Raw genomic sequence first — 27886 nt, forward strand, 5'->3', positions numbered from 1 at the left:
GTTGCAATGCTCTATATCCGCATGTAACATTAACACTTTAGGACTAGCTTAACAATTATTCTTCCAAAAATTATTATGTTTTATGCATTAGATATTTTTAGAAGTACAGATTAAAGAAAAAACAAACAGCAGAATATAAAATTAATTTAATTAGGGTTATTAGGGTTGATTATATATGACTGATTCTTGGGCTATATTTTAGGATTGATCAAAATATTTAAGAACTATTTTATGACTTATTTTGGGATTACTGTCCTCCAATTACATCACAAAAAAAATCCAAAAATATAATCCAAAATCAAGCTTACCATCATTGCTCTCAGATTGTGAGCTTTCATCACATATATCATCATTGTCGACGTACTCATCAGACATTACACCACTCAGATCATTTTCCTCCTCATTGTTGATTTCATTTTCGACTCTGGATAATGTCATTAAAGGTCCTTGATGATACATTTCATTTACATGTTCGGTTGGAATATCAGAATTTTGAGAATATTGTGAAACCTCTGAAAAAAGTTAAAGTTAACAAGTTAAAATTATTTTTTTTTTTTTAATAAACTCTAGAAACAAAAAACAGGAAGAGGTATAAGAAATATCCATACAAAGTTTGATAAAATAGGTGCATTAAAATAATTTTTAGAAGTAACTATCAATCCAACTAGAAATGACTGATCAATTTTAAACAATAGTACCCAGTTTTTTGAACACCCAAGGGACAGAGAAAAAAGATTGAAAAATCGAGGGTTTAGGAAATCAAACGTTGGGCAAAAATCTTTGAAGCACAATAAAAAATCATTAAATACATGTTAGTATAACATGTTATTTTAAGAAATAGCTTGTAATTACACTTTTATTTCTTTCTGAAGTAAAAACAATCAGTTGGCTTAAGAATGAAAATACCCTGCATTCTTATGTTAAAAGTAGAATTTTTAGATATACTTATAAAAAACATTATCACAGTGTTTAATATAAATATTATAATCACAATCATACATTCGCAAAAAATAGTTGTTCTTTAAATTTCCCTAGTTAATAATTCGAAAATTTAAGGTTTATTGTCTTCTCGAGAATTTTGTTGGAAAAATCGAATTTTAAAAAACTAGTCATTAGCCCGCGGAAAAACCACGGGTTTGCCCGTCCTTTTTCTACCGCATTACGTGCGTTTCGCTACTTGCGCAGCTAAGCTACCATTTTGCGTGACAGACAGACGGACAGACGTATACGGGTATTATAATATAGATCAGGGGTAAAACCTGAGGCGTTCTAGTGCAAATTGTAGGGACAACAAGAAAAGATAAAAAAAATTTAAAAAGTCCAGTGTTTGAAAAATCAAGACTCAACTGTAGTTACCTAAAGAGTCATGTAACCCTTCATGTTCAACAGGCCAGCTGTCATAGCCTATAGAGCTTCTATCTATTCCATAAAAAAAACACTATTAAAAATTTAAGTATTACTGTACAAAGATATTAACAGAATACTAAACAACAAATAACAAAGATAGAAAGGATAAGAAATACAACCAACCAACCAAAGAAACAAACAAACAAACAAGAGAGTGTACAATTGGTTTTGGCCACACTTACCAAATTGTCCTTTCATCAATCCAGGTGATGCATTCATCCCTATCAGTGAGTTATCTAATGAACTTCGACGACTGGAATAAATGTTATTCAGACTATCTGATTGATTTCTAGAACTACTCTCTAAAAAATTCAAGCATTTTAAAAAATCTACAGTAGTTGAATAAATAAAAGCATTACTTTTAGAAGTGTACCACTAACCATGTGAAGCAACCGATAATTGTGGAGTGGAATTTTCACTGCTACGCATTAAAATACTAGACTTGGGAAGAATCCTTAGTGCTGGTGTATTAGCAATGGAAGCTTGTCGAACTTTAGCTTTTGTCTAAAAATATAGTTTATCTTGCATGCAATTTTTGCAGAAACAACAAAAGTAAGCTACTCTTGCAAAGTGGCACAAAGTTTTACTTTACAAAATTTAAGTGTTTAAAAAAATTAAGCCAAAGTCAAAATCAAAACAAATTAACATGACACAGCACGGAATAAAATATTTTTTGCACTTATAAAGAACATTTTTTTAAACCCGAAGATGTATGTATTCATCTGAAATAATGTTACAATAAAAAATAGCATAATATTTAAACACCGAAGATTTTTTTACACAAAGCTTTTTTAAAGAACAAGATAATTACTTACTCTACCATTATGCACTGGTGTGCTAGTGTCATATTTGGCATTGTCATTACTAAGGTTTGGCAAATTATTTGCAAGTCCAACAAGGCTGTGAACTTTAGGCCTACCAAGTGGTCGGTCTGGAATGTATTCTGACAGTGACACTGGCTCCACATCCTCGCCTAAGTGCTGAAACAAGAAAGAAGAAGAAGAAAATCATTCTTGCTTTAATTTTTAATAATTAAAACTGATAAAGAACACAGGTTAGGCAATATTCGCTTCTGTTCTTCTGTTTTTCAGTACATTTACCATAATTTCAGACCAAGATCTCAGGTAACAAAAGAATAAACAGAAATACAAATACCTGCCTACCAAAATCTTAGTAGGCAGGGAATTAATTTTCTGATATGAAGTTTATCAATAGGCACTGTAATGATGCATGTTATGATAAAAATTGAAGCCTTTGTATATTTTTTAGAAAGCACTCATGTTTATAAATGTACTTCAGTACGATTTGTCTCTTGAGATGCATGCCTACTTTTCTATCATTTCTGCATTATTCTTATGAAAAACAAGAAATCTGTAGAAAAATAACATGTTCTAAAGTGAACTAATTCTAAAAACTTAATGAAATGAAAAATCATAAACAATCGAACTTACACATTGATCAAGATAATCCAGTTCCTTTCCATCTAAAGTTATCTAAAACATAAAAAGAATGTTGAATTTCTTTTCAAGACACTTACTTTACAACCACAATGTTCACTTATATGAAGAGGGCTTTAACAAACCTTTCTTATTCTTTTGACAGGAGATAACTTTCGTATAGTGTAAAGGCGGTAATTCCTGTTGTAGCAAATAGGATTATCAATCAGAGATAACTAAAAAAAATTAAATGTTAGCATTAAATGATAAATATTAGGCATAACCTTTAATGCAAAAAAATTAAGACGAGAAGAGAAAACATATTTTTTTTGTCATTCAGTGACACTTCACTGAACCACTGCTACAGATCATCAGATTGATTACATAGATATATAAAAATGTTAACTTACATAATTTCTACAATTTTTTATACAATAAAACAATTGACCAACACAATAGACAAACAAAAAAAATATAGAAACATTTTAGTACAAGTAATTTGCCGAACTAATATGTGACGATTTCAGGGAATTTGGTAACAAGCTATAACTATTGATAGGTATTTAGCGCTAATTAGATGAAGAAACAATAAAATTATCGTTAAATAGAAATTGATTAGCGATAAGGCTGTATGGCTAAGCTATAAATATCACTAACTTGATTTGTTTTCTTTGCCAATATCAATAAAAGCGCAATATGGCTAACCCATAAATTTTATAGCTTTTTTGCATGTTCGTCGATTAAATAGTTTGCAAATCAAGTTTGCTTGCTGTTTTTTTAAAATTGTATTTATATTCTTTTAGAATTTTGAATATAATTTGCTTGATCGCTGTAAAAAATAAAATACTAGTTTAATTAGTCTCTTTTATTTTTTTGTGCTCTGAAAAATAGTGAATGCTGTAAACATGCTGTCCTGTCCAGACCCTTTTTATTTTAGATTCTTTTTAGTCACACTAGTTGCGCTAGGACAAAAACCTTATTGAATTATTATATGGCAAGTAAGAAACAAGTTTCTTTTTGTATCCGCATTGTCTTTCTGATTACCTTAAATATTAAAATTTTGTTTGTGAGTTGCAAAAATTAAGGAATGTCTAAATCCCAAAACCTAATAAAATAACTACTATAACGACACACAACTATGTTTTATAAATAAATATCCATATTCCTTCCTAGCAACATTTTTACAAAGTTTTGGCTGTGTGGGCAAAAAAGAAGCAAGTTTGAGATGTACTTACCAATAAAGATTAAAAATAAGACCTTTAAATCAAGATAATCAAGAATATTTTACATACAATCGCAGTGCCAGCATTTTATAACCTTCGTTAATACTTCTTGGAACTTTATAAACATCTTTCACAGCCAAAAATAATATTCTTTTCGTAATTTGGTTCGCCTTTTACAACATACATCCAACTACGAACGATGAAGTTTGCTGTGATGAGATGGCGCCAAATTTGATAAATACACAGACCGGAAACTTTCAACAACAAAACGAATATGCAATATGGCGGTTTCAGCTTTGTTTACAAATCCTTATTTTTTTATCTTTACTCATGAATTAGTTTACTAAGTTCAGTAATAAAAATAAAAATATTTTCGTCGTGTTATTCAACTAATAGCCCGGGTTCCTGACGCTCTGGGCATTACGGGGACTACACGGTACAGTGTCGTGAAAAGTAAAAAAAATCCAAGAACAATTAGAAGAAGAAAAAAGTCAGGTATTGTATGTATGCTATTCAACTAATAGCATACAGTAGACGTTCGGTAATTCGAATGTCGCTTAATTCGAACTTTCCGTTATTTCGTAATAAAAACAAAAATATTTTCGTCGTGTTATTCAATTAATAGGATATTTTCTATTTTGATCTTTAACTTGTGTATTATTTTTAAAAAAACAGTGTGATCATCGAAGCGTGGCCATCACAATGTATCTAATATTGTTTCTGAATAACCACCAGTTTGGCAAATGTGTAAAAATACTGAACCATAAAATGAATGATTTAGCATTCGGGGATAAAAGTAAAAACTTGTATTTTGTAATAAACTTCTAATGAAGAGATTTTCAGGGTATAATGTGAGTATAATAACGTGTTGTTGTGCTGCAAAGTTTTAAGCCACAAATTCACCTTTTCTAAACAAGCAACTTTAAATTATTACCCCTTGATATAAAAATAGCAAACCTTTCAGCAAAACCATTTTTTGCTAACTAAATATTACAAAAACTAAACAATTGTCAAGATTTTACGGGATATTCCAGACAAGCGGATCTGGTCTTTGAAATTATCTCAGGCATCATGAATTTTCAATCAGCAGCCGTGTCACGGCTGTTCGCCTCTCCTTTAATGTGAACTTATACGGCCAAATTGTTTGTTTTGTGCCACTTAAAGCCAAAACACAAACCACAACCACAAACCACACAACATACAATAAGGGTAATGGAAAGTACAAGTCCTGTCCCAAGATTCATGCATGCCTGAAGATTTCCTTATATTGCAGAAAATTGCAGTATTAAAAATTTCAGTTTCAGACAATTTACACAATATATTTACACATTCTGCAACTAATTTTTCCCACACCTGTTAAATTACATAACTTTTTGTCAATATTTTTTTTCTGTTTCTTGAAGTGCAATCCTGTATTCATTTATGGGAATGGCATCATCAGAAATCTGATATTTTGATACTCAATTTTTAGGCATAACATATTCCTTTAAATTTAAAAAAATGGTATTGGGGGAGAATAGTTTTTTTGATACAAAAAGCTTGATGGTTTCCATGATCCACTTATGAATTATATGTATGGTAATATATTTTAACCAAAAAAATAAATTTAGCCTCTTCTTTTTGGTCACACATTATAGCAAAATCACCTATGAATTAAAGGGCACCCGAGGTATAAAATGATGTTGGTCTTTATTATAGGGCTTAAAAAGTTAGCTAACCAGTCTTTTCGTTCTCAAAAAATAAGAGGCCTGGGACGAGCAAGCCAGTGTCATTTTGGCAAAAAAATTTATGCTAATCAATTAATCTTCATAATATTTATGCATTAATAAAGTTTGAATGCACACCCCTTAACAGGTCTAAATTTACTGATGAAAGAAAATGTCCAAATTTGCCATTACTGAAATATGACATCATAATTCATGCAGCATAAATTCTTTAAATGTGAATATCTTGAGACCGAAAAGAGCTTTTTAAAAAATTTAAAAAGACTTGTTAGCTAACTTTTTAAGCTCTATAATATAAGTCCAACATCATTTTATACCTTGGGTTCCCTTTAATGTCCATCCATACATCACAACTTTTCTCTGGTTCCGCTCATTACGTTTTCTGATTTTTTGCACAGTAACTTAAATGAATACTAAAAAGTGACATTTTTTTTTGGATTTTGAAAAAATAGTAATACTTAAATAATTGGTCCAAAAACTGAACATTGTCTACAAAAGCAGCACCATTTAAATTTTAGAAAAAATTGAACCTCTATAAATTATAATTTAAAATAATCTCCTCATGATATATTATAAATTGTAACATATCGTGAGGAGAGTATTTGCATTCCTAGTTATTGCGCATTTTTGTAAGGCATTTTTCTTTCAGAAAGTTTTAGTCATTTTCTATAACAGCAAATGACAGTCCACTTTAGCCATACAATGTGTATATTCTTCCTTGTGGACAAAACCCTTTGTTGGTTGTTTGCATTAGGATTTTACTTTGCATGATAATATAAAACAAGTCGTTTAGCCCATGGAAAAACCCACTCAGGCAGAGAACCAATGTAAAAGATCCATCATTTAAATTTTGATGGCATTAGCAATGAAGAAAATTTTTTACCCATTCCATGTATTGTGTGGAATCTGAAATGCTAAGCGAAACAATGTATAGGATCATGTGTGTTGTCAACGGACGATTAAGGAGATATAATGGTTTAAAATTTTGTTGTTGCTATTGTTTATAGCTTGTAATATTGATTAAGAAAATGTATAGGATCATGCTATTTTGACAAACAATTGAATACATATTGGGCTTTAAAGGTATTGTAATGACGTCATCGTGATATGATCCAAGTTTGGAAAACTTAAAAAAAGCAAAATAAAAGAATATTTTTATGAGGAAACAATGCAAATTAAAGAATTATTTTCAGAGAAAAAAAACATGTGCTTTTACTAAATATGGAAATTTAAATCTGTTGCTTAACACTTAGTGCTTAAAATGTTAAAAAAGAAGCAACTTTAGCACTGGGCTAAAGCTTATTAAAGAGTGTATACTTTCATTTTCAATAAGGTTAAAGGCTTTTTATCTTTACAATTAGAAAGAGCCTTGAAAAATTAAAAAATTATTAATGTTCTAAATACATATTCAGTTAGCAGTTAAAAGGACGTATTGTATCTCAGCATTGTGTTCCTTATAAACAACCTCATATCCAGGGCTCCTTGGGTAACACTGTGTCCCCTCTTCATCTCTGTGCTGACACAAAATTTTCTGGATAAAAACAACTACAAAAAAACATACATGAAACTACTAATTTTGTTACAAAGTTAGTTTTGGAAAGAAAAAGCGATACAGTTTCCTGGAGTAAAAACTACATGAAAATGAGTTTATAATTTATGCAACAATAAAATTTGTTATAACAAGCAATAATTTCCAATAGATATTTCTCTTACTGTTAGGCGATACTATTATGTTAGTAAAATAATCTATGCAATCAGTCTAATGATGCTTTGCAGTGGCTAACATTAAATATTTTCAAACATAAAAGCATCATTTCTGTGTAGCACTGCCAAAGGTAAAATAGAAAACAACTTACTGTGAGAAGTTTTTCTAAATAAGCTAGTGGAGCCAACTCCTGAAAATCAATTACACAATTTGCTGTCAAATCTAACAGTACCAAGCTTGTAAATAACTGCATACCTGAATAAAAAAATAAAAAAATATTTGAAAGTATTCTACTAAGAAGAACTCAGTTTTGAAAGAATATGTATTCAAAGTCGAATTATATGCATGATTTGCCTTCATCCCATGCTAATATAACAGGTTCTATAGTGGCCATCCAATATTAAATTGGCACAATGAACATCTCTTTCATAATAGCTGTTGTCTATCTGTTTTTAAACTTGTTTACCGCACACGAACCCCTACAGCAGGAAAGAGAAACCCATTGTGCCCCCGTTCTTGCAGGGACAAGTTCCCTCAAAATAAAGGACCGATCAGTAGCAGACTTTTAGATAAATGACCAATCAGAAACTAGCTCTTTAGATTCCTTAGCAACGCTTTTTGCGTTCCTGTGAAAGCAGTCCGAAATTTGGCAAGAAGAACAAAGCAACTTTTAGTGCTAAAGAAAGGAAAGTTTCTGAAGTGTTTGCTTTATTTTCTTGCTTTGCGATACTTCTAAGAACACTACTCGCATTTTCACAAGATTGGAGTTTTTTAAACTACTTTTCAGGCATTTTTTCTGTTTGTTTACATTTTTGTTCACCTAAAAGACAAGAGGTTAAGAAAAATATATTGTCACATTTTCTAGCCTCATAGAAATGTTAAACAAACAATTTTAAGATATTGACTACAGATGTAGATTTATAAGTGAGTATCAAAGCCTGCAGCTAGCTGGCTATCTCTATAATAATAGCTGTTGTCTATCTGTTTTTCTGTCTGTTACGGAAACACAAAATGCGATATATTAAAGAGAGACAACCCCATGGATTTTTCCACAGGCTGACAACTAGTCTATATTATAATGCCGTCCGTCCGTCCGTCCGTCCGTCCGTCCGTCCGTCTGTCTTGTGAGACAAAGATGGTAGCTGTGAGTAATGCAGGTTTCTTAAAAAATGGCAGCTCTAATGGTATGTTACTCATAGTATCAACCACCATCTAGCCTCCTCAAAATAAAGTGATTGAGTTCCAGAACCAACTAAAGTTGCAAATTTTCAAAGTTTTGTCCCCACAAGTAGTTATATAGGACATCTCCATACTAGATTCACACAATTTGAAGTTGTCACGGTTCACTTATCAATGTTTATGAGGACTTGGGATCATAACTCTCAAAATATGCTAATTCTTGCTGACATCAGCATGGCCATTTCCCTTAAAGTTTAGGGGCCTTTGTGAGCTCTGAGGTGGATTCTTCTGTAAAGGGTATTCATTAGGGTACAAATAACACATGTTAAATGCTGCTTACCTAATCTACGCATCTGAAAAAGTAGTGGAAAATTTGAGAGTTTATGCTTTTTGCCAACTCTGTAAAAATGGCCAAAAAAGTACTTTGGGTGTTCTATGAACTTGGCATAGCAATTTAAAAGTGGGTACACAGCTTTATCAATAAATAATATGCTAATACCCGTATACGTCTGTCTGTCACGCAAAATGGTAGCTTAGCTGCGCATCACTGCTTCCCTTTTACCACGCAACAACAATGCTAAAACAACCATAATATTTGTTTTTTTCGTCACCTTTTCATCTTTCTAGCAACCTTTTTATACATCTTTTTAAAGTCATGTCCCTTTTTACCACTGCAAAAAATCGACTTTTTTTCGATCTAGCCACCCCGACAACTAATCCAGACTATTAATCCAGAGTAATAAGCCTGTCAACCCTTTTGCACCGGACTTTAACTTCATTAACCAATCAGAAACCTTATCCGTTTTGCGTGTTTGCACAGCCTGGCGTTTCATTTCAGGCCGGAGTGTCCACCGGATCACCAGAATATCACAACCACAGGGCCACGAGGACGAATTGGTTTTACATTGGTTTTACACACTTAATCTGTTCTCAATCTTTCCCCATTTTCTTTGAAGCACTTAGCTACATCTTAAGTTTTCACCCCTTTATATTTCTCATGTTCTCTAGCCATGTATTAATCTTAAACAAACCAATTTTAGGATTTTAGCTAGGAATGGAGATTTCAAGGCAGCATTTCTGCTAAAGCTAGCTAGCTAGCTATAGCTAGCTGTATTTATTCCCATCATTTTAAGTTTTTATTCAGTTTGGTATGTCAATATTTATTTTTATGTTGGGGTTGTGGCTATCTAGCTAGCTAGCTCTTGAGCTAGTTCTGGCTAAAAAGTGAAAGTAGCCAAATGCAGTTTTTAGCTAGCTACAATAAATTTCCTATTTAATAATTATATGATGCTAAACATAGTTATGTAACTACACATTTTAATACTGTCATGAAAATTGGGCAAAGTAATTTTTTTTAGCTGGACAAAGCAATGATGGGCTGTTTCCTGTGATTTTATTTAAACCGTTGTGATAGAGTTGAAAAATTATATTACGCTCATGTGTGACAAGATTTACCTCTAATAAACGTTTGACCTGGTGTTAACAACGGGCTGTTTTGTATGTTTTTTTATTTAAATTCAAGTTGTAATAAGTTTTTTTGGGAAAAGACTTACGCCTATACGCATGTGTGACACAATTTACCTGTACTAAGTGCTCAGTCCAGTGTCATGATTAATTTGTTAACGTTTAATGAAACTTATTCTGTAAAATAAAATAATATTGACTAATTTTTTTTGCTATCACGGGTAACAACGGGTTTTACACTGCTAAAAGGGTATTAAGCATAAATGTATATTAATTGCACCACAGGGTTTTTAACTGCTGAGTAACACTTTTACTTATGGCTTACCCCGGCGTGCGAAGCCAGGTCCCCTGGCTAATATATTAAATATGTCCAGCTTGACAGCTTGTATTTTTATTCCAATCAAAGACCCTATGCAGAATGACAGTAAGTGGTCGGTGCTGAATAATAATATTAGTTATCAAAATTTTACCTACCGTGGTAAATTTTGAGGAAGTCTTAATTTTGACTTATTAATAATTTTGATTTCCCCACCCCCTCCATAACTTTTCAAACTTGGCACACTTAATACGTCATAACTACTTGTGACGTCATTCAAATTTCGAAATTTGTCTAAAATACCACTCTTCTTAAAATTCAGTTCAACAACGAATTTTACAATCTGATTAACGCTTTTGGTAGGCTAATAACATATTTTTCAGTCTAACATAAACCGCATAAAAAAAATCGCCCGAAAAACCAGAATTTTTCTGATTCTCAGGTGAATTTGAAAAAAATCTGGAAATCGAGTTAGTCACATGTCCTAATTCTCTGCTAAATGATTGCCTTTGTTAAATAAAGTTGGTACCAAGTTGTAAGGATATTCCTAACAAAAATTATTAAATTTTCCTGATTATAAGGACTTCATAGAAATTTATGGGGTAATTTTAGTTGTATGAGGCCTGTGTAAAAAGCGGTTACTTGTACGGCAGTAAGGCATTGGCAGTGAGGCATGAAGATCTTGGCCATTTAGAAAGGAATTATATGAGAATGGTTACGTGAATGTGTAATGCCAGTCTGAGAGATAGAAAGAGTTCAGATGAGCTAAGAAGCAGGCTAAGTATCCGTAGCATTAAAGATGTTATCCAGATAGAAGATTGAGTTTATTGGGACACTTGGAGAGAATGGAGGAGGATTATTGGGTAAGAAAGTGTGGAGTCTTAATAGTTCTTGGGGCAAAGCCTAGAGGTTGACTGGGCAGGAGGTAATACTGATTTGATGCAGAGGAATTTGAGTTTAGATCTAACACTGTCTAGATTAGATTGGAAGAGGGTCATTAACATACCCAGTCTAACCCATGCTAGCATGGAAAACAGACCTAAGGCTGTGAGAGGTTCGAAACCTAAAAATTTGGTATATAGGTGTCTCACAAATATGAAAACTCATAGCCAAAAAGTTATTAAAAAAAAACCGGCAAGGAAGAGGCAGAATCCGCCCCTACCTTCTTCTTCCTGGGAGAAATAGGGTTAACTAATGGAATTTTTGTCTGTCTTTTATATTATGTAAACAGGTTGACTAATGTTTGAGAAAACATATCTTTGTAACTGCAAAAGGGTTACAGTTATCCTGTATAGCTACATCCAGCGTGCTAGGTCCCAGTTATTTTTTTTATTTCTGCTGTTAAAAGTAATTGGAAGAAGTAACAGTCCTTTACTGTTCATGAGGTGTCTAGCTTGCATTCTACAGTTTATCAGAATTTTAAGGACAAAACCATATGTATCATAGAAACTGAAGAGTTTATAATCAAATAACAATAATACAAATACATGATAAATATAAAAATAATAGAAATACATGATGAAAATAAAAATGTACAACCTCACCTTGTAAAGTTGTGAGGTTGTTATTACGCAGTATCAAGTTAGTTAACGTGTGAGACAATTTTGATGGTAAGACTGGAACATTCAAGATGGCGTTATATCCAAGATTCAAATAGCTAACAGATGGCATAGACTAAAATACACGTGAAAACACAATTCTACTGTTTGCAAAAACACTTTGTGTAAAACCAAGAATTTTACATCTATCCTTGTTAGTGGTTTAATAGTTTAAATTAATACACACAAATATATTGAAAAATTAACATGTGCGAAATAGATTTTTTTTCACTGTGTAAAAATTAGTATATGTGCGAAATTTAAGTCGAATAAGGTAAAACAATTTTAATCAGTAACATGATTGTTTGACATGCAGCTGTGTGTAAAAGGACCATTCTAGAAATTGCAAATCCATTTGCCAATACGGTGCACACATTTTAATGCCCAAAATGCATTTTGCTTTGTTTAAACTAATTCAACCTTGTTACACCTAATAATTACTATTTAGTACTTTCATTATTTTTAAGGCTCAGCAAGTTTTCTGCTCTATTTTTTCTGTAAAAAGGGCCAACTAATATGATGGATTTTAATTGAGTTGAGTACTAAACGTCATAACTCCCTAAAGTGTCAAAACAGATATATAATGACAGCAGTATCTCAAAAAACAGTCTGAATACATCACTAGTCAAAAAATACTGGTCCCTGAATGAATGATGTATAATAATGAAAATTTACCGCCTTACACATACTAATTTTTTATGAAATTGGTGTTACTGCCAGATTTCACAAGAAAGAAGGAAAAAGGCCTTTCCATATAGCAACAGTGTTCCTTTTTTTCACTTTAAACTTACCACAGAATCAGCACATGTCAGACAATTGTAACTCAAGTTAAGAGATTCTAAAGCAGGGAGTAATTTCTAAAATGTAATCCATATTAATGTCAATAATAACTAAAAAATATCCTGTACGAATCTAACAAGTAGTAGAGCTTTAGCTAACAAAAAAGCCATTGTATATTTGCATTTAAAATCCCCAAACGTATATAAGTAATTAAAAGAAATCTGTAGCGCAGGAGTCAGGCAATTTCTTTTTAACAATTTAAAGGGTTTTCTGCTCCTTTTTTCTCCTGTTTTTCTAGGTTTTTCACTATAATGTTTCTGATATTTTAAGGCCTTGACACAAGCAAAAAATACTTAAGTAACCAACAAAGTGATATATCAGAAAAAGGCAGTATTGAACATTCAACCCACAAAATATAGAAAATTAAAAACAGTATAAAAACAGTATAATCAGACAGAAATGTTTTTAAAAATAATAAAATTTTTTCAAGGTTTTCAACTTTTTTCCATGAAATGACGTATATTAAGGGTTTTCGAGGTCATCATCAGATAAATTTTGAGGTGTTCAAGGCCCAACAGACACATACTCAACAGGTTGTATGAACAGTATCATTAAAGCTGCCAACGTTCTGCCCAAGCATTCAAAAGTGAAAAAACTTTACCAAAGCATCATCTTGCAAGTCTGCAATATTGTTGTAACTCAAATCAAGAACAGATAGTAATGGCAAAATAAACACATCTCCTTGATCTTGCCCAAATTGTTTTACAACTTCCTAAAAAGTTAGTATCCAACAAATACAAAAAGTAAATTTAAAGTCCAACACAAGCTACCTATCACGAAGACTCCAGCAATACTAACCACTAAGCTATCACTAAAAAAAAAATTTTTTCAGTATTTGACTTACGAAAACAGAATTTGTAGACCGACAACAAATTAACATTCTTAACTGTCGTCTGATTGCATGCAGATTCTTTATGTAACGAATGGGTATTTTTCTTATCTATAACAACATAAATTGGTTGAGAGAAAACAAAGCATAATATATATGCACAATAATCTTTGTTTTCTAATACACACTAATCGCAACCATCTAAAAATGTGTCATAAACCAAAATGGCAATAAAAATAACAAATTCAGCTCTTTTTAAATACCTATGAGTGTGCTCTAGGACATCAAATTCTTGAAATAGATGCAATAAAAATGTGGAAAATGCTACACTAACCTCCAAAACCTGCAGTGATTTAAAGTAATGAAGGCTGAGAAGAGGACAGTCAGATGAAACTGCGCCAGCAAGTAGCTAAGAAAAAATTAACACATAATAGAAACATCAAGAAACAGTTGACATAATAATTACTGATTAGCAAATTTACTGATTTAGTTTTAAGGTTTATTTGTGTGATACCACATTATTGTTACTTATCTTATTTATCTTACTAGTTATTAAAGACTCATTTGTGACTTTTATTTGAGACGCAGGTTGTGAAAGTTACTGATTATTCAACATGTCACACATTTGTGTATGGTTTTTATTTCGAAAGGATAAATATTGGAAGGCAAATAAAATATCAAGATGTGACTATAAGCCCATAAAAAGTTAAGAAAAAAGTTGAAGAGGGAAGGGAGAGGGAGCTGCATCACCCCTCCTGTCCAGCACGAATAGGATTAGGGGCGGTTACAACCTTTGTAATTTTAGACGGCACTTGGCATTTGCGGAGGTAATTACCGACATATTTTCAAAACATGTACCTTCTTGTCGGCAATTATTTGACGTGGTAAAATCGCACATAAAAAGTCCCTAGCCCTTGTGCGATCGGACGTGCACAAAATAGCCGAAGATATAACAACGGAAAAAAGTATTTGTTTCTCCAGAGCATAGTTCAGTTGCCTCCTACGGCAATGCACGAACAACAAACTCTTAGCAAGAAAACAGTTAGTTTTGCGCTTTAACTGCATCATTAAAAACAGTTTGTGTCACCAGTGTAGTTTGATTAAATCATTGCAGAAAACGCTAAAATATAAATAAAATGCCATTTTTTTCTGCGTTGAACTTTAATATTTACGCAATTAACTATTATTATTTTATTTCTTATTTTCTTCGCTTTTCTCCGGTAAAAATATTTTTTATTTAGGAGGTAGCTAAATCATTTTTTGTGTTTTGTTAAGTTTAAAAACTTGGTTGCTGCCACAGTGTGCGAATATAGCCACAGCAGTTATTTGTCGACGCTAAAAAGGGTGAATTATGAGGGTTTCGTTGGACATTAATGTATGATGTATGCTTTTAAAAGGTCTAATCACGGAGGTGCAGAGCAGCGTTGATGTTAGACAGGATACCTGTCTCTCTTTTTTGCTTCGGCGCTTCAATGTCTGTCCTTCTTTTGTCACCCTGCTTATTTTAGCGCGCTATCGCAAAAGGGAAGGCAAAATGATGGGTTTAGTTTACTAGACTACGTTGATGCTGGCGCTACATATTGGAAGAATATCATGAAAAAAACAAATTTTGGCTCTTTCTGTATCGTGGGAGGAATTAAAGTAGTATTCTTTTCTATTGATTTTTTAATACCTATATTAAAATACCCGTATACGTCTTTCATGTAGCGAGTCGCACGCAATGCGGTATAAAAAGGACGGGCGAACCTGTGGATTTTTCCACGGGCTAAAAACTAGTTTTTTAATAAAAAATATATCCATCTAGTGAGTAACTTCAGCAATCTCGTCCCCAAGGACTGCTGAGAACAAGATTGGCAATGCTCACTTGAGCATCATACCCCACATAGGTTTCCAGGTTATAGATCAGTAATTTTTACAACCTGTTTGTTGAAATAAATTTTTTTAAATTTGAAATAAAAGAAATCATGCACATATATCTGCTGTTAATATGTTATTTTTTTTTATTGCTTAGACGGCTAGTATATCATGTTGAATTATTTTTTTTAAAAAAAAACAAATCATTTGTACAGAGGTCGATGTGGAAAGTACGTTGAATTTTTTTAACTTTGTTGCAACAATATATTAATTATTTTTGGCTATGAAAGTCATTAATAATAGCGAGTGAAAGTCATTAATTTGTGAGTGCTACTGAAATACTACGTAATAGGGTCACGTGCCACTAAAAAGGACTGGAGCTAGTCTGAAATTTTTAACGAACAAAAAGATCGAAGCGACCATCAAGGCGGCAAGAAAAACAAATATTTAAAAAACGATCTCTGGGGTTACATGAACTTTTAACAAAAAGTGAATATGTAATTGGGAATTTCTTATGAAAATCTTTCAGGTAAGTCCAACTTGTAAAAGTACCTCGGGATCCCTTAAGTTCTTTCTACGCAGTATGTCAGAATAATTTTAAAAAAAAGGAAACAGCAAGATTAAAGAATAAATTTTTGAGAAAACAATGCGAAATTAAAGGATAATTTATTGATGGAAAAGTACAAAATTAACGAATAATTGTCTAAGGAAATAATGCAAAATTAAAGAAAAATTTTTATGAAAAAAAACATGGAGAAATTAAAAAATTATTTTGTGAGGAAACAATGCAAATAATAATAATTTTTATAGGAAACAGGCTGAGGTCGTTGGTTAGAAAACGTGTTCAATAGACCTATTTTCATATCCATTTGGTTCCGCGAAATATGCATGCGGAAATGCAGAATAACATGAAAACGAGATTAGTTATGAGCACATTTTGGGATGGTGGTTGTTAACATGCAAGCTTGAGGAATGTATCACCAAAATGCTGACTTTTAGATATTAACTGGCAGTTTTACATGATCGTAGTTAACACAGTTATAAAGAGGGTATTGGTAGTGGTAGTGTGACATAAAAGTTAAAATATTGCAAATTTTAAGAGCGTATCTTTTGATATATGTTATCCAAAAAAATAAAAATAAAATAATATACTTTTTCTTAAAAGAATGTCTGCATTTCAGCTGTAAATGTGCCTAATTTTCAACGAAACCTCAGTCTCAATGTTCTTAAAACCAGGTATTTTGTTTTCTTGCTTACACGAAGTCTTGAAAATTAATCTTGCAGAATTTTTCAAATTGTTTATTTACAGAAAATAATCTCCATGGAATTCTTTAATAGTGTTGATTTGTGAAAATATAAAACCAAAAAAACTTGTTTTTGACCTCACAAAATTTTTTTATTGTTTTCACTTATTAAAGTTCGACTTGACAAGCATTTTGGGATAAAATTTTCACAGCCATTTCTTCTTTTCTAGCCAGTACGTCAGTAACCATTTTTTAAATTGTTTTGTAAAGTGATCCTTTTAAGGAAAAAAAATGTTTTTGAATAAGCGAAATCACTGGACAATTTCATTTGCCTGAAAAAATACGAAGGTGACATTCTCTGAATACAAAATTTAAAAATTAGGATATTATCCCTTTTGTCAACCTTATATTTTAGAATTTTAAATAATTTTTTTACTAAATACAATCTAGGATACAGGCTTAAAATGTGACACAAACAAGCAAGAACATTCCAAGGAAAGTTTAAAGTCCAATTTTCCCTACCAAGTCAAATTAGTATCCTAATTCTGAAATCACAAATGTGTAAAATGTAAGTTTTAAACACTTCTAAAACTACCCTCACTTGGAAAAAAATAAACGAGGTAAGTGTTGCTGCTGCTGAGGCACAGCAATGCCAGCGTCTAGGCATCCCTTAAGATCGTGTTTATATTGAAGTGTGTGTATAGTTTTATTTTTTGTTGTGTGTTCATAGCCTTAAGTTTTATGTTAAATGTTTCACGTCATTAACTTTATGTTACATGTTAGTATTTTAATGTACGTTATTGCTGTCTTGTTCCTCTGTTCTTATGTCTGTTAACAGACCATTGTGTTACTCGTAAAGTTCTTTTGTTTTTTGTATTATTAGTTTGTTGCGTTTTGCATTTTTAGCATGTAGTGGATTCATGTGTGTATTTTTACTTAGTATGTGTGTATTGCTTGCGTGTGATGTTGTTTGGTGGTGGTTTAGTGAAAGTGGTTTAGTAAGATATTTTGTTTTGTTTTTATGTTTCTATATCTATTTTGTTCGTGCGTTCTTGTTTGCTTTCTTTTATTATTTGCTCTTTTTGTATTTTTTTAAACTAAAGTTTTCGTATTTTATTTAGCGTTTATGGATTAAAACCTATCGTTTGTGGCATTAAATTCGTATCCGTTTGAACCCTAACAAATAGTGTTGACTTGTGTGTGTGCGACACTACTAGTAAGGCATCCTCCTGCTGTTTCTTTCCAGCAGTCCGATATCCCCAAAAAAATCCTGGATACGTCACTGATAGAAAAAATAAAAAATTAGATTTCTAGATTCTCAAGCTATAACAATTTTTTTTATTATTGTTAATTTTAAGAGGTAATACGCACAAGATTAATTATTTGACTTTAATAAAATGGTGTTAGTTTGTTTGAAACAATGAAAGTTGTACATCAAAGGTGATAAATTCAAAATATGAAAGGTTGTAGGGATGCATGATAACGGATTTAATATCTTTATGATAAAAATGAACAACCATTTACTAAATTTAAAAGATAATATTGCTTATATATGTAGGTTATACTGTCTATGTGCATCACTAACATAACACTGCATGAAGTATAGTGGGTTTGTCTGCGGCTCCCAGTTTTGAGATTTGCAGATCGAATCCTGCTTACTGTCAGGCAGTATGTTAGTAATGGCAAAGTAGTCCTTCTGCAATAAGAAAATATTGCAGAGGGACTAAAATATTGTAAACAAACTTAAGTAAAACTTAGAAATAAATAATAGCTCAGCTAATATCATATTTCTCAATATAGATGCACCTTTGTGTATGCTAGAGTAGAGAAACACCTTGTGGTATTTTGTGATTAGGTATTCACTACTGTAGCCACGTTATGCGCAGAAAACAACAAACTCTGTCCCAGTGGTCACTAAATTCAGACTAAGATCTTGCATGGTCCTTGCAATATAAAAAAACTAAGAAATGATAGTAAAAAACAAGATGGAACATAATGTAGACTATTATACAACTAGTATTTCAAATATTTTTTAAAAAATAAAAAAACCAACCTTAAAAGAAACAACTTTCTGTATGAAATCAAAAACAAAATAGATCATTTCAATTTGTTTAATGTCGCTTCTTTGTGCAGCAACTTGAAAACAAGGTTGGTTGATACCTTGAAAAAGATAATATAAAATATTTTTTAAGTGAAGTTTAGAATAAACAAGCGAAACTTCAGTGGACCTACCTGGATTTATTAATTAATTTTTGTTTTGAACAATACAATCCATTTATTCGAAAAAAAGGACACTTTGAAAAATAAATAATGTCATTGCTAGTTATTATCAAAATTTTTGTAAATTAAAACAATTTAAATCGCAGTTTTAACATCTAAAATCCACTTTTTGTATCGTTTTGACTTATTTTGCCCATGAATCTGCCATTATTGGTCCCAAAAAGCTTTTCTCAAAAAACTAAATTTGTCACATTTTAGGGTAGGTTATCTTTGTGCAAAACATTAGAAAAAATAAACCAATCCTCAAAAAATCCATATTTTTAAAATGTTTTGAGTTCTTTTAGCTGACGAATCTGCCATTATCGGGCTACAAAAAAAAATTCTATAAAAACTGACCTCGTCACATTTGAGGGTTAATTGTTCTCTGTTTTTTGTGCAAAAAATCAGAATAAATTAATAATTAAATCCTGAGAAATGTCCTAAAAACTTTATTGTAGGACTGTTTTGCTAATTTTGTGCATAAATCTGCCATTTTTGAGCTAATTGGATTTCTTTTTCAAAAAATTGGTCTATTGTTCCCTGTCATTGTGCAAAATCAGAAAATCAGAAAAAACTAATGATCCAATTCTGAGAAAAGCTGGTTAAGCACATACAGACACAGGTCAATTTAAAGGACCTCGTCTGCATGGGGTATGTCCAAAAATATATAATGAAAAATAGTATTTAAAAAACCTTTTACCTTCTGTAATTTTTTGGAATGATCCATTGAGTAAAATTAAGATAGAAGCTGTCAAACTCAACTTCATGTCACCATGCAAAATAGCATCACCTAAAAATATCAACCATAAATACTATAACGAAATTAAATTAAATTTATATGGCCCAGACCACAACCTAAAAATAAAAAGCAACACTGCACATAGATTATTTACTTTTGAGCTGGAGCCTGACCTGCACTAATTTCAAACTTAAGGCTAGCTATACTTTTGTCACTAGGAACCTTTATAATAAGACAATCATTTTATCATCAGGTGTTTAAGTTTTTCCCTATTGCCTTGTATAATAATATGTACATTCAATAATTCTTTATTTTTAACCACATGATATAGCCAAGCGACTGGACATTTATGTGAAATGTACCTTATTTTTTTATTGGGTGAATTAAAAGAAAGAATAAATTTATTGTCACCACCCAATTTGTTAGATTTCTTCAGTTTTAGTATTGAGTTTTATCAGCAAAATTTATGCAAGAAAGAATTCCTTTTTGGAGATCTGTTTGTTGTTAATATTAGTGTAAGTAGTAAGTCTTTTTTTACAGTGATGCAACGCAAAAGATTAACAATGTCAGACATATTGCTGAGAAGACTAGAAATAAGTATCATAACCCCCTCCCCCCTTCCTTCCTTAAGCATATACGCATAAACTTGCCTGGGGCTATCTCAGATTTCATAAACCTTGAAACAGCTGCAAATTTAACTACATTAGGAACGAAAATTTTCAGACGGAAAAACTTTCGGATTTTTTTTTTGTCTGAAAATATTTCCGTCCAAAATTTGTGTCTGCTGAAAATTTTTTTGTCCGAAAGTTTGGTTTTTCTAATTTTTTTAAAAAAGGACCAATGCATAGAAATTATATATAGGGTAATTAAAAAACCAATAAAAACTGCAGTTTTTCAACTTATTATTTTCGTTATTTTCACATTTTACCTGAGGCTCTATTTATAATGTTGGAACGTTAAGACTCTTTTTTAGATCCAATTAAATATAAGTACACTATAAATCTTCTAGCCTTCTCTTTGTGTCCTTTACCGTAATCATTACTTTTGAAATTTGGTTAAAATTTGTTCAAAAGGCTTACCCATACAATTTTAGTTCTTAATGTACTTAGATTGTGCAATTTGGTATCAACATTAACACTTTCTCAGTCATATGCATACAAATATTGTGACTGAGGGAGTTTACACTAAGTCTAGCAACTGGCTTACCCAGGTGACAACAAAATATTAAAATCTAAATCCCAAGTTCTTTCTATTTTTCCAGTAAAAATTTTTTTGAGAATCCTGGACACTTCCAGGACAAAACAGCCAACTATAAAAAATACAATATAATCTTTTGGATTTTTTTTAGAGAAATTTATTTCTCTAAAGTTAAGAACCATTTAAGTCAACAACTTAATAAAAGCTTCAAAGAATTAACATCTATATGTGCTGTTCTCTAGTAAAATCGAGCGCTTCTATTTTTAATTCGTAATTGTAAAACAATAGAATTCCATATTTTGTATTTTTAAAAATACGAATTGCGTATTTAAAAATACGTGTATTTTTAAATACGAATTTCATTTTTGAAATACGAAAATCGTATTTAAAAATACGCGTGGTAGAAAAAAGTACACAACAATATTCCTAACTTTTGATCAAACATAATCCCAATTCTAAGCATAATTTGGTTTTAAAATCATGCTAGCCATATATGTAAAAAGTTTTTAATCTATTTTTTTTTTAGTTCTTATTATTACAAACTGTGTGCAATTTTTCAAGTCCACACTGTCAGGCAACGGAAAATAAAAAGGTTTAATCGTTTATTTTTTGGTCCATGTATTTTTAAAAGCTTTTTTTCAATGTTTACATTATGCTTTTTTTCATCCATATTTTGAATTTTTAAAAATACAAAATTCTATTTTTAAAAATAGGTGTATTTTTAAAAATAGAATTTTGTATTTTCTATTTTTAAAAAACACGAATTTCATATTTTCTATTTATAAACGAAATTCATATTTCGTATTATTCTACAAAAATACAAAATACGAATTTCTTATTTTTAAAAATATGCATATTTTAAAATAGGAAAACCATATTTTTTAAAACGAAATTTCCGTATTTCATATTTTTTAATACGAAAAGAGAAGTGATCGACTTTCCTAGAGAGCATCACATAATATAATACTTGTTGTCTGTCTGTAAGTCAATGTATAACAAGTTTCTTTTTCAAAAAACTGTTTTCTCACAGTTCTCATAGTCACAATAATAAACCTTGCTCAGCTTTTAAAAATCCCCAGGGACACAGTTTTGTAAACCAAAATATACCAAGTCCCTTCTATCTGTGTAGCCATAGCCATTTTAAAGGTCCCTTGTCAACCTCTTACATTAGTTTTCATAGTAATTAATTTTAAAGGTTTTTGTGATTTTTTTCCAAAAACGCACAAATTAGTTCCGGAAATAATTCCAAATAGGCCCAATTGCCGAAAATAAAATTTTGCAAAATTTTCTTCATTTTCTGAAGTTTTTTAAAAAAAGTCGGATTTAGGCTAGATCTGGGAAAATTTTAATACAAAAAACAACAATATGTTGTTTCTTTTACTTATTTAACATTTGTTTTAACTTAATCAAGTACAATAACTTTCTCTGGGACATTTTCCTTTCTCTGTAAGTTGTTTCAAAATAAATCGCAAATGTCTTTAGTCTAAGATGGTGGTTTATTTGCTTTGGCTGATTTCTTTTTCCTTTTATTAGAAAAACCCACATCAGGCTCAACAGCATCTGCAACGGCTCTTGTGATCTTCAAAAAGAATCCAATGATTATTACGTTCTTTGGTTCACAGTAAACTTTTTCAACAATTTTTTTATATCGGTCCAACACCATATGATTCCACACTGTCCGTGGCATAGTTGCTGTCACGAAACAAGGTATCTTTAACACTATTTGAAACAAAGGTGATTTTCTGCAGTGTGTTGAAGTGAGTTTCAAAGAAACCGTCGCACCTCTATCGAGTAAAAACTTCGAAATTTTCCTAGGCAAGTGCCCCACAATTCTTTCCTTATTTCCAATTTTAGATCATACTCGTTGCCAGGTTCATGAAGGCAAATGGAAACACATGAAATCCATGAACAACAGTGGAAAATTGGAAAGATCTATTTGTTTTCATAGTCGCATTCTGTCTTTCGGCTGTGTAACATGTTTTGATTCTTCTACTAAAATAACAAAATTTACATTCGAATCTGCTTTTGAATGTTAGGTCTTCGAATTTCGAATTTGAGAAGAATCAATGTAATCCACCTTGACACCACTTTTGTTTGTTACTAATGACAGAAAATATGAAAATTTGCCATTACTTAAATACAACATCATAACGAAAAGAACTTTTTAAAAATTTAAAAAGACTTTTTAACCAACTTTTTAAACTCTATAATATAAGCCCAACATCATTTTATACCCCGGGTTCCCTTTAACCCTACTAATATTGTGTTGTGGAATATGAAATTTGATGGGTTGAGTTTAATCAACATTTGGCCTAAAAATAATGACAAACTCATTTGTTCTAAAATTTTCAGGTTTTGAAGAAATCACTTTGCTAAAAAATTATACCTATTATTTGTTATTTGGCCAAAATCCATTATTTTCTTTGAAAAGTCTTATCAGCCTTTACTTAAAATTCCTAAATTCTGAAACTCATGCAATTCCGGGTCTTGGCTGGTACTTTAAAATACTTTGAAAAGAAAGTTATGGTGTATAACTGACCCTCATCTTAAAACTAAAAAAACATGTCAAGAACAGCAATTTGTTCAGTCATACTGCAAAGCATGTACCTCACCATTTTTTTACTTGATGACTGACTGAATGTAAAAGATAAAATGTAAAAGAGAGAAATAATCAAGGCACTAATATTAAAAAATGGAGGTGCCTTTATGGTCAGTGAAACTTGGTTTATAAATAAAATCAAAAGAGAATGTAAAAATGACATTCACTTTATCATAATGCAAAAAAAAACATAGGCATTTGCAATGTTACAGTCACACCTATGTTAAAGGCCACCTCTCTATAACAACCACCTGCTTATAACGGTCCCTTCAAAGTGCACCACCCCGATTTTAGTAACAGTTGAATCTGCCTATAGTGACCACCTCACTAACGAGACCAATGGCAACAAGGCTTGGCTCCCTAGTTCCATCACAACATAACAGCCACTTGAACAAGAATGCTTACTGCTGAAGTAGGTCGTTTATTTTTTTGGTGGTAATTTCATTGTTGGGAACTTTACTATATTCTGCACAATGTTCAATAAAGCCTACTCACAAGCTACTCACATGTTACATGATTACAATATTTGTTTCTTATTAGCTGTTCTTGTCACATGAAAGTTTTATGAAAACTTTATTTATCTTGCACAGTGCGCTATATTTAATTGTAAAAAAATACTTACATTTTTAGTGAATATGACACCTCTGGTTGTCAAAAAACAAGTCAAAAAAGTTTTTTTCAGAATTTTGAGTTTTAATGATGGGAAGTACTTCAAGTTTTCTTATTATCTTCTTGAATGATTGAGGCATTATGTGAAAGTGGCATCAACACGTGTCAGTGCTAATTAAATTAGTGACGGATCAATTATTTTCTACATTTTTTTTAACCCAATCCTTTTAGTTTCACTAAATTTTACAACGACCAGCATTTCTTTAAGATGTCTTCATTCATTATTTTTGAATTTTTCAACTTCAAATATTTTGTTGAAAAACAATTTTAATTTTGAAGTTGTGTTATAAACTTCAAATACTCTTCTGGTCTGGGAACCTGCGAGGTAGCAAACATACTTGATGCTGCAAAAATGCAAATACAAACCATAATAAAAAGTAAAGATGAAATACCAAAACAATGAACCAGCTTCACAAAAGCGTAAAAACATTAAAAAACGCTAATGAAGAAATTAATAATTGAAGGTGAAAATGATTCAGAAATACCACTGCCAGATGCCTTACAGTCAATGGATTGCTTATTCATGGTGAATGGCCTCAAACACTTTTCATGCGAAACGGTTCACCGAGTCAACATAAACAAAGCTGATTTCTTTAAAAGTTAAGGAGTATGCAGTATTGTTATTGTAAAATTAGGTTTTCAATACCAAAAATTTTCAGGACCATTTTTTAGTGGATTTGACCATAAATTTAACAGCTTTAACCATAGATCAATTTGTATGGATAAGGATTTACAATAGAAAAACAAAAACGTTACTTGATCCTAGTGTTTGTGTATGCTAATAAAACATAAAGCATTGACATGTTTCATATCACTGGAGTGGCCCACCCATGTTACTACTACAAGCTTTTACAAGAGAATGTAATTGTCTGACGATGCTATGTAATACAAAATAGGTTAGGATAGCACATTATTAAGGGTCTAGTGATCTTAATACATACATAAAACAATGCAACATTAAACATAATATTCATTTTTCAAAACTGGAGTGACGCCACCCATGTTCCTACTAGGGTAGAAAATATATGTTTTCTAAGGGTGCCAGTGAGAAGAAACAAGTATTGCATCTTAGACCTGTACCTTCGACTCAAACACATTTACCTTTGTTTGCCAACATCCCAACAACTGTAACATCAAAAACCTGTCCTCGACTTCGAAAACTAGAGATGGCCATTATAGACAGGTTCTCTCTAAAATGGCTGACTGTCTTAAGGCTAGTATTTTTGGATCCCCTAAGTGGTTGTTACAGACAGGTTTGATTGCATTTAGCTTTTGTAGTTTAATTACTGAAAAAAAATAATAGTAAAATATGCTTTAGTATTCAACCGAAATTCAAATTTGCAAGATACTTATTCAAAGATTAGAAAAAAATTGATTTCCAATGAAACAAATGAAAAGAGGGCATCAATCGTACAAAAATTACTTATTTTAACAGAAAGGTAAAAAGATCTGTTTTATCAGAAATATTATAGGTCATGTCATTAAACTTAATACATGTTTAGAATACGGTATTTATAGGTGTTTCAGGTTAAAAAAAAATAATGACATCATTGGGATCAGAAATTACGTCATTTCTCAGGATTGATATTTTTTAAATCTGGTCTATATTTTATCCCTAGGACCCATATTTCTCCTTAGTAACACCTAAGTAACCACTTTGTAACTAACACACATGTAATAAATGATTTTATAACCAATACAATACAATACAATACCTTTTCAATTAGAAATTTTATGCTGCAAAAATTAAAATCCCTTGGCTAATGCCATAAATACTGGCACCTAGGGTATTAAATAGACTCAACATTAATGTGTTATGTAAGGTTTGACAGCAGAATGATTGTTAAAACTTCTATAAACTTTCTTGTTGATTTTGGCAAGGCAAAGTTATTAGCCTGGTTTCAGATGATCAACAGAACCAGCCTTACCATGTGTCTTGAACATTGTGTGCAGTTCTCGAAACACATGATCATTTTTAGGTTCTTCCACAGAACGATTCTTATGTCTTCGAAAGAAATTCATAAGTATGCAACATAATTAAAATACCACAAGTGTCATCAACTCCTTTCTTTGTATACACGTTCTCAAACAAAGGTTACTATTTTAATCTCTGTCATTTGCTTTGTGATTGAGTCTTTGATCCCCTTTGATGAACAACTTTATTTTTTCTACATAATAACAAACATCAAAATGAACATTTACAATAATAAACAGTAATAATTCATGTTATATAATAAGAAAATAAATGTCACTTTCTAAACTGGCTTCAATTATAATGTCAACAATGATAAAATAAAAATGATATTGCACAATGTCAAAATGATGTGAAGAAAACCAACAATGCAACAACGCAACAAAGCGTTTGGTGTCTTACTGACTTGCTTAAGACTATCATCGACTTTCATGCACCTGAATTAATTTCTATCAGGATGACTACCACAAACTTAGAAAACGTAAGAATTCTTCTTTTTTTAATTTTTGGCCTTTTCAATAAAATTTAAGCAAACTACAGTACTGACGCTTATCAAAATGTTGTACACAATGTGCTCTCTACCAGCTTGATTACTGCATATGTGAGAGGTCCCGAGCCAAATTTTAAAATCCTTAAAAAAAAAGCTTTATATATATTCATAAGAAAACTTACCTTTGCCAAAAATGCCTGTAGAACATTTAAATCAAAAAAATATATATAACCAAATATCTTTGTGGATGGATGGATGGATGGATGGATGGATGGATGGATGGATGGATGGATGAATGGATGGACGGACGGATGGATGGATGTAAAGTGAAGATAGATAGATGTGCATATTTTACATGGCTAGCCTCACAAATATCGAGGGATATACCCTGTCTATTATTTCCAAGAGGGGCCATGGCTTAGATGGAGAGTCCTAGAGTATTTAATGCTCATTTTGAGCTACGCAGACCCAATTAGTAGGGCCCACGCTCTACTAGACAACTCCCGGCAACATCCAACGGCCCACACAGTGTGCCATCTCCCCAATTTCCCTCACATGGCTTGGGTTAACCCGGGGCTATGGTAACATTCACTCGCCCATGTTGAATCGCCGTCAAGAGGAATCGAACCGCACAGAGTACGAAAGCTATAACCACTAATCTACGGCGCCAAAGTGAAAGTGTACCTTCATACCTTCATATCCCTTATGCATGAGAATAAATTATTAAATAATTAATAAATTAAATAATTAGTGATAGATAAATGAATGAATTAGTAGTGAAATGTACCTTGTGATTAGAAGAGGAAATGAGAATGTTATACATGCATGAAGAGATTTGGGTCATGCCTTGGAAACCATTCACAATATATGATCCATGAGGACATAATATTGTGAAGGGTAACCATAATGTGCATACTCTGGGATAATTACCCTCTTTACCTTGGGCAAGCATATTTTGGTGTGCTTTACCTCTTGTTATGATTTATGGGCAGCACACGTTATCTGTTCTGCCTACTTCAATTATTTTCTTACCAAGCATCCAAATTCCCCAAATTTACAAATTGCGTTCCATGCGAATGAAGTTGTATGCAAAAAAAGTATCATAATACAATATTCTCTATTAGTAAGTGTGTTTTTACTGA

General features: G+C 31.7%; 1 protein-coding gene across 6 annotated transcripts in view; it reads right to left on the reverse strand.

Annotated features, from left to right (window-relative positions):
- LOC130622701 (serine/threonine-protein kinase 11-interacting protein-like) overlaps positions 1–26694 on the reverse strand; it is a 43932-nt gene extending 17238 nt beyond the window's left edge. Inside the window, exons 1-16 of one of the 6 annotated variants that reach the window (XM_057438197.1) lie at positions 26211–26694; positions 19779–19868; positions 18873–18979; positions 14056–14130; positions 13737–13832; positions 13494–13604; positions 12844–12909; positions 11999–12128; positions 7647–7750; positions 2990–3079; positions 2859–2900; positions 2223–2387; positions 1788–1911; positions 1590–1709; positions 1357–1419; positions 309–512 (exon numbers count right to left, since the gene is read on the reverse strand). In XM_057438197.1, the coding sequence (XP_057294180.1) occupies positions 309–512; positions 1357–1419; positions 1590–1709; positions 1788–1911; positions 2223–2387; positions 2859–2900; positions 2990–3079; positions 7647–7750; positions 11999–12128; positions 12844–12909; positions 13494–13604; positions 13737–13832; positions 14056–14130; positions 18873–18979; positions 19779–19868; positions 26211–26304 (1681 nt within the window). In that variant the 5' untranslated portion in view covers positions 26305–26694. The remainder of the gene's footprint in view (positions 1–308; positions 513–1356; positions 1420–1589; positions 1710–1787; positions 1912–2222; positions 2388–2858; positions 2901–2989; positions 3080–7646; positions 7751–11998; positions 12129–12843; positions 12910–13493; positions 13605–13736; positions 13833–14055; positions 14131–18872; positions 18980–19778; positions 19869–26210) is intronic. The other 5 variants (XM_057438195.1, XM_057438198.1, XM_057438196.1 and 2 more) reach the window with 5 other exon arrangements.
- Between the last annotated feature and the right edge of the window lie 1192 nt (positions 26695–27886).

Source organism: Hydractinia symbiolongicarpus, chromosome 12 (genome assembly GCF_029227915.1).
Source record: "Hydractinia symbiolongicarpus strain clone_291-10 chromosome 12, HSymV2.1, whole genome shotgun sequence".
NCBI lineage: Eukaryota > Metazoa > Cnidaria > Hydrozoa > Anthoathecata > Hydractiniidae > Hydractinia > Hydractinia symbiolongicarpus.